General features: G+C 36.4%; 1 protein-coding gene across 2 annotated transcripts in view; it reads left to right on the top strand.

Annotated features, from left to right (window-relative positions):
* The first annotated feature begins 1,722 nt into the window (after positions 1-1,722).
* Positions 1,723-7,208, top strand: part of LOC104813572 (N-alpha-acetyltransferase 16, NatA auxiliary subunit-like) — an 8,307-nt gene continuing 2,821 nt past the window's right edge. The window contains exons 1-17 of one of the 2 annotated variants that reach the window (XM_010541215.2): positions 1,723-1,880; positions 2,656-2,734; positions 3,182-3,264; positions 3,369-3,518; positions 3,737-3,852; positions 4,172-4,277; positions 4,749-4,820; positions 4,911-5,026; positions 5,237-5,369; positions 5,545-5,622; positions 5,702-5,755; positions 5,852-5,922; positions 6,087-6,141; positions 6,244-6,339; positions 6,613-6,741; positions 6,839-6,921; positions 7,013-7,203. In XM_010541215.2, the coding sequence (XP_010539517.1) occupies positions 1,830-1,880; positions 2,656-2,734; positions 3,182-3,264; positions 3,369-3,518; positions 3,737-3,852; positions 4,172-4,277; positions 4,749-4,820; positions 4,911-5,026; positions 5,237-5,369; positions 5,545-5,622; positions 5,702-5,755; positions 5,852-5,922; positions 6,087-6,141; positions 6,244-6,339; positions 6,613-6,741; positions 6,839-6,921; positions 7,013-7,203 (1,663 nt within the window). In that variant the 5' untranslated portion in view covers positions 1,723-1,829. Of the gene's footprint in view, positions 1,881-2,655; positions 2,735-3,181; positions 3,265-3,368; positions 3,529-3,736; positions 3,853-4,171; positions 4,278-4,748; positions 4,821-4,910; positions 5,027-5,236; positions 5,370-5,544; positions 5,623-5,701; positions 5,756-5,851; positions 5,923-6,086; positions 6,142-6,243; positions 6,340-6,612; positions 6,742-6,838; positions 6,922-7,012; positions 7,204-7,208 lie in introns of those variants that run through there. The other variant, XM_010541216.1, reaches the window with a different exon arrangement.

Genomic DNA, 7,208 nt, shown 5'->3' with positions numbered 1-7,208 from the left:
GTTTTTTAACGATCTAAAAATATATCAATTCAAACCATATCGTTTTAAACAACGAGCTAAATAAATTGACCCGTGAATTAAATATATAATTTTAAAAAATATTTTAAAATATTTTGAAAAATATTTTAAAATATTTTAAAAAATATTTAAAATATAACAAAATATTAAACAAAACAAACTAAATACATAATAAAAATATATTTTTTATATAAAAATATTTAAAATTTTAAAAAATATTTTTTTTGACCTGCGAGTCAGTCTGTGGGTTTGCCATGCTGGTTCGCCATGAGTCCAACTCGTGACGACCTAGCTCGTTTGACCCATTTTTTTCCTGAACTCACATATTTTAAATCCGGTTCAAAAGAATATGATCCGCTTCGCGAGTCAACCCATGAGTCGGGTTCATTTTATACACCTACATATAAATCCTGACGTCGTACCATAATTTTTTTATATAACGGTGGAAACCCGCCATACGGCCCTTCGGACCAGACCCCGACCGCCCCACAGCTTTCAGGCCGGACAATCGGTATCACGGACAGTAAACCTCTGATCCTGCGTAATAACCGATAAACCACGCAGAGTAGACAAACCAACCTCGTAAAACTTACCGACTCAAGAGAAGTTTTCATACTTGGGTTTCGAACCCACAACTTCTTTTGGTAGAGGGGGTTTGTCATTAACCACTAGAATGGGGATGTAGTACCATAATTAATTGATCGGTATTTTTCATTTTGATTTTCACTGATTTTAAATTATTGTTATTTTTATTACTATTTGCATAAAATACATCGAAATGATTCAGATGACAAGGTGTGTTGAACTTGCGATTTAGCACAATGTAGGGTTTTGGGTGATACATATAATTTAGTTTATATCTATTGACATAAGAAATTATATATGATATGAATTTTTGTAAATTCGTGTTATAAAATGGGAACGAATAAGAATATCATATAGCATTTATCCTGGAATAATTCCAGTTGGTTTGGGTTTCAATCTTAATAAATATACATTAATATATGAAATACAGAGCACATGGGATATTCGAGATTCCTTAGGGATTTGTAGAAATGGTTGCAATAGGCCCCCTTTTTTGCATTTATTTTTCAGCTGTATATATGTCTATATATGCATATCTATATACATTTGTATTGATTGTGTTTAATATATTATAGTGTTGTCTATGTACATATATACTTGACATTACAATTGAGAATGATAGCATAATTGGGCCGTGGATATTCCTAATTGAACATGATAAATTAGGCCTTTAGCGAAAAATACATGGGCTTGAATATTGAAGGATTTTCTACTACAATAAGGCCCACGAATTCTTCTTGCAACAAAGGAAAAAACGATGCTTTCCAAAACACGTGATGGATGGAGAGCATGTATTTCCAGGTGAAGGACCCCAAACAAACAACCTTCTGATGCATACAGAGGCTCAATCAATTCCCTTTTTTCACGACAACAAAAGCGAAGACAGGAGAAGAGATGGGAAGTTTCGGTTAAGTTTGTTTGGTAATATCGTAATTTGCATGGCAACAAACCGATACCGGTTTGTCGGTACTAATTCTTCTATTGTAATAATTGATCGACTTCTGTTTACCGAACCGAATAGAACCGGATGTTAAACCGGAATCAACCCAAGATTGATTCGGTTTGGATAAATGAACATCTCCTGACTTTTCTTCTTCCCTTTCGCTTGAAGCTTTTTTTTTTTTCGCAGTAGGGTTGTAGCGGAGTACGCCACCTCCCCCCTCCTCTCTCTCATTCTGCTTCGTCTTTGTCCTCTTTTTCGTGGGCTCTCTCTGTAGAGCGGCAAAATGGGAGCTTCCCTTCCTCCTAAAGAAGCCAACCTTTTCAAGCTCATCGTCGTAAGCTCCGATCTTCTCTCTGCCTCTCTCGCAGTTTCTCGTTTCGTCTCTTTTTACGTGGTGCGCGATGCAATGTATCTGTCCGGAAGTAATTGGAATTGATGAGTTACGGCTGCTTTGATAGACCCTAAGTTTGAATCAACCGTTGCAGCAACGTGTTCGGTCGGTTGGACAGTCGTTGAAACTGATGTTCAAAAGGGAAATGTGAAGTTTTGGTATCTTAATTCGCTTAGTGTGTCTTCAAGGACATTGGAAGTACAATTTTCTTGGCTTCAGATTAATTAGGACGGTTTTTGGAATACGAATGTCGGTTATTGTTAAACCCTAATTAATCTGGCCATTTCCGGGCTTTGTTTGTTGCTGAGAAATCTATGCTTTGGGATTCCTATTTTAGTGTGTACAGTTTCCGTTCTTTTTCTACTTGACAGTGTTTCTGTAGGATTTTAGACACTGGTTTGAATATTGTCTATTTTGATTCCTGGATCAATGTCAATCTGATTTAAGCTTTTCGAAAATCATTGTTATATCAACCGATTCACCTCCGCTGACTGGTTATTAACTCGATGGCGAATACTTTGCCTGCACCTTTACTATTGAGGCACCTAGATTCCTTTTTTTGTTTATCCTATGTTTTTATTGAATCTGCTTTAAACTGTTGTAGATTGTACTTATATTCATTAGGTAACTTATAGAGTACCATGATGATTAGTTTTTCTATTAGATTGGTTCTTGTGTTCCCTTTAGTTACTCGAAAAAATTGTCCTGTACAATGCAGAAATCTTATGAGACTAAGCAATACAAGAAGGGACTGAAGGCAGCAGATACAATTTTAAAGAAGTTTCCCGATCATGGGGGTGAGCTGTCTTTTATCCTAAGTTCTATAATTTCCCCCTACTGTACTGCATATTATTCAATGCCCAAATTTCACAACTGTTTGAATTTAGAAATTAGAACGTTATGAGTTTGCTGCATCGCTTGGAAATTTTAAACTGTTTTTGGGTCTTTTAGGATTTGATGGTGTCTGGCCATCAGCTTTTATTAACGAATAAATTATTTGTTTTCTTTGTTTTGGGTAAGTTAAATAAATTATCTTATTAGGAAATATTATGTACTCCACATCTCCTGTTTTGAAGCATAATACTTGCTTGATGTAATGTATATCATCATGTGCTCAGATCTCTTCTGCCTATTGTTGTCCTTGATTCTGCTAAATGTCCTCTAGGACCATAATTCTTCATCCCTTCTGCTGCCCTCTCCCTTTCTTTTAAAGACTTATCTGTGTTTCTTTTTTGGATTTTCAGAGACTTTATCCATGAAAGGATTGACTCTAAACTGTATGGACCGCAAAACTGAGGCATATGAGCTAGTTCGTCTTGGTGTCAAGGTGTTTATATGTGCTTTTCAATAATCACAGCCTCATCCTTTATTTTCAGATATTTGTGAATTATTCTTGGTAACTTGGCACGTGCACATTTTGCTGTTATGCAGAATGACATCAAAAGTCATGTTTGCTGGCATGTGCTTGGTCTTCTGTATCGGTCAGACAGAGAGTATAGAGAGGCCATCAAATGCTACCGGAATGCTTTAAGAATAGATCCTGATAACATTGAAATACTCAGAGACCTCTCACTCTTGCAGGTAATAATGGGTAAGGGAAATCTTTAATTTATCCAAATCTGGTGGGAGGAGGTATCTCTCTAGATGCGTGTAAATAGGATTTTAAATATCTAAAGTTACCGAGCCAGAGATTTTTCACACTTTTTCACTATCCCTATGTCTAAGGTTTTTCAAATTGTTAATCTGTTTGTATTTTGTAAAAACTGCTCTTATTGAGGTTTTGTCTTCCATATTCCTAGGCACAAATGCGGGATGTATCTGGTTTTGTGGAGACAAGGCAGCAGCTTTTGACTTTAAAACCAAATCATCGCATGAACTGGATTGGCTTTGCAGTCGCCCATCATTTACACTCAAAGTATGCTATCGTCCTTGAACATTTAAATTTTAGTCAAAGAAAATTGAGTTATTTACATAGTTGAATTGAAGATGATAGTTTTGCTGTGGTGTTCATATGAATAGCAACTGTAGTCCTAAACGTTTGGCGGGATAGATGGCACATGAATTCTGGGCTTACCATTGTTGGATTTTGATCAAATTGTATGATACAATACCCTCAGTAGGAAACATGGTTCCATTCTTAGTGTTTCTAACAAAAGTGAGCTTCTGCAGTATATCCAATCTGGTCTCTTGGTTCATTTGTTTGGCATACTCAACTTCTTGTTTCATTATATCAGTGCTTCAAAAGCGGTTGAAATCTTGGAAGCGTTCGAAGGCACCTTGGAGGATGATTATCCTCCTGAGAATGAGAGATGTGAGCACAGTGAAATGCTCCTATACAAGGTACCTGCCTTTGTTTTGGGCTGAAACTGTATATGTTTGCAGTCATTAATCCTTCTTGCTGATATGTATCAAGATTCATGGACTTGTAACGAGCTCTCGAGGTGTTTATGATATTATAGTTACAGTTTATGCTCTAAAATGGCATTCAGTGAATTCCCTTTCAATTTTTCCTTTCATGACACATAGCTTATTAGCCCCTGGTGAGGAATAAACCCTTATTATAAGTCATTTGATACAAAGTTATCTGTGTTCTTTCTTTCTTTTAGTGTACCTGCAAAATTTTGAAAAACTTCAAAAGCTTTATCATTCAAACATACTCTCACAAGAAAACAAAACTGTAAAGATGGTTTCTGGCTTGTCTCTTCTTTTTCAAGTTTCACATTTGACATTGGCAGAACTCTAAAAATTATTTTTTAGCTAAATCTTATAATTAGATTCAGGCAACCTTATGAGGATTTGATTTGATTCCAGGTATCCTTGCTGGAGGAGAGTGGTTCCTTTGAGAGAGCTCTCGAACAGTTGCACAAGAAAGAGCCGAAAATTGTAAGTTATTAGTTTGATAGTTGAATATAGTTGGATTCATGAGATCCATGCATATCAGAGGCAAAACGTTTCTTGCTTATATGTTCCTAGGTGGATAAGCTGGCTTACAAAGAGCTAGAGGTATCTCTCTTGACAAAGCTTGGCCGTCTAGAAGAAGCAAATAAACTCTACAGGGTGTTGCTTTCCATGAACCCTGATAATTATAGGTAAATTTCAGTGCATTTGCATTTATGCAGAACAATAAGTTGTAATTGCTTTTTCCTTGTTTCTGTTTCTACACATCTGTTTGCTCTATTTCTCTCTGTGCATTTAAAAAATAAACAACTCTTCCTTCAAACATCTTAAAGGCTCCTATATTTCTGGCATTGTAATTTTTTACTAGTAAATAACAAGCATCATTTCTTTGCTCTATTCAGATATTATGAAGGACTTCAAAAATGTCTTGGATTGTATTCAGAAAGCGGTCAGTTTTCGTCTGATGAGACTGAGCAGCTAAATGCCTTGTACCAGTCTCTTAGTCAGCAGTTTACTTGGTCGTCTGCTGTTAAGGTAACAGAAGCCAGACCAATATTCACTGAAATGTACATTGTTAGTTATTCTTGTATTATGTAGACAATTATTTTCTATTCATTCGGTTCGGGTATAATATTTGTTTTTCCTTTTAATCATGCTGAATTTCCAGAACTTACCAGGACGTAGTTCTTATCTTTGTTCCCTTTTTCAGAGAATACCTTTAGATTTTCTGCAAGATGAGAAGTTTAAGGAAGCTGCAGTAAACTACATTAAGCCTCTGTTGACCAAGGTATATTTTCTGCCCATAATCATTTTTGGTTTTGTATTGTCCTTAAATGTGTTCTTATGAAACGTTATGCTTGCCTCAGGGTGTTCCTTCATTGTTTTCTGATCTATCTTCTCTGTATGATCACCCTGGCAAGGTTAGCTTCCTCACTTGTTCCTCAAGGTTGTTGTCACAATGATTTACTGCGTCACTACTTTTTGTAACATATATTGGATATTTATTTGTTATCTAGGCTGATATTTTGGAGAACCTGGTTCTTGAGATGGAACATTCAATTAGGACTACTGGGAGTTACCCTGGAAGGTATAATGCACAATTCATCTGTGAGGCATTGGCTTATTTTGCAGCACTGGTGGCAGGTGCTACATGATCTTGTCTCAGGGGTTACTCTTAATAAAGAAAGAACTGAAATGTTCACAAAGTCTGTTAGTCTTTATTTTTCTTTTCTGATTTTTTAATCATTGCAGTGATGTGAAAGAGCCCCCTTCAACACTTCTGTGGACTTTGTTTTTTTTGGCTCAGGTATAATTTTGTTATTATTATCTTTTATTTTTTTTCTTTGTAATAATCTTGCCTTGCAGTTTTTTTTTCTGTACATCGTAAAATCTTTCCTTTTTAATGCAGCATTATGACAGGCGTGGTCAATATGATGTTGCCCTCTCTAAAATCGACGAGGCTCTTGAACACACTCCTACAGTAATTGATCTGTACTCTGTTAAGGTATGCTTGTTTGGCACAACCAAATCCTTTTATAATTTTGTTTATCTATCTGTTTTCCGGCATGTGTCTCCGGTATCTCATATATTCACCCCGAACTGTCTCCCGAGAGATTTTGAGAGCTGTGTTGACCATTTGGCTTCTGGATTGCTAGTTATGGTGATGGTGTAATGGATTATCTATGATGTCCGGATACTGTTAATTAATTTATCGTACTTGTTTGATGGTATTATACTTTCTTTTTTCAAATGCTGTAATGGTTTCTCTTGACCACAGAGCCGGATACTGAAGCATTCGGGAGATTTAACTGCTGCAGCAGCACTTGCCGATGAAGCTAGATGCATGGACCTAGCTGATCGCTACATAAACAGTGAATGTGTTAAGCGTATGCTTCAAGCAGATCAGGTTCCTAGCTTATTCAATTCTTGTGGTATACTTCCTACTTGTCTACTTGTTGACCTTGGAAGCCCTCATGAGTTCTCTTTGGAACATTTTGTTGTAGGTGACCTTGGCTGAGAAAACTGCTGTTTTGTTTGCAAAAGACGGTGATAAGCATACCGATCTTAATGACATGCAGTGCATGTGGTATGATTCTGCGTATTCCTGAATACACGTGTTCATAAAATTGACGAAAGAGATGTGCTCTTAATGGCCATTTTTACCTCATTCCTTAAAGGTATGAACTTGCGTCCGGAGAAAGCTATTTCCGTCAAGGGGATCTTGGGCGGGCTCTAAAGAAATTTTTGGCTGTGGAGAAGCACTATACTGATATTTCTGAAGATCAATTTGATTTCCATTCCTATTGCTTAAGAAAAATGACATTGCGTTCATATGTTGACATGCTTAAGTTCCAAGATCGATTGCACTCTTTC

This window comes from Tarenaya hassleriana, unplaced genomic scaffold, assembly GCF_000463585.1.
Source record: "Tarenaya hassleriana unplaced genomic scaffold, ASM46358v1 Cleome20, whole genome shotgun sequence".
NCBI classification, from domain to species: domain Eukaryota; kingdom Viridiplantae; phylum Streptophyta; class Magnoliopsida; order Brassicales; family Cleomaceae; genus Tarenaya; species Tarenaya hassleriana.
This window is presented reverse-complemented; position numbering and strand designations above follow the sequence as displayed.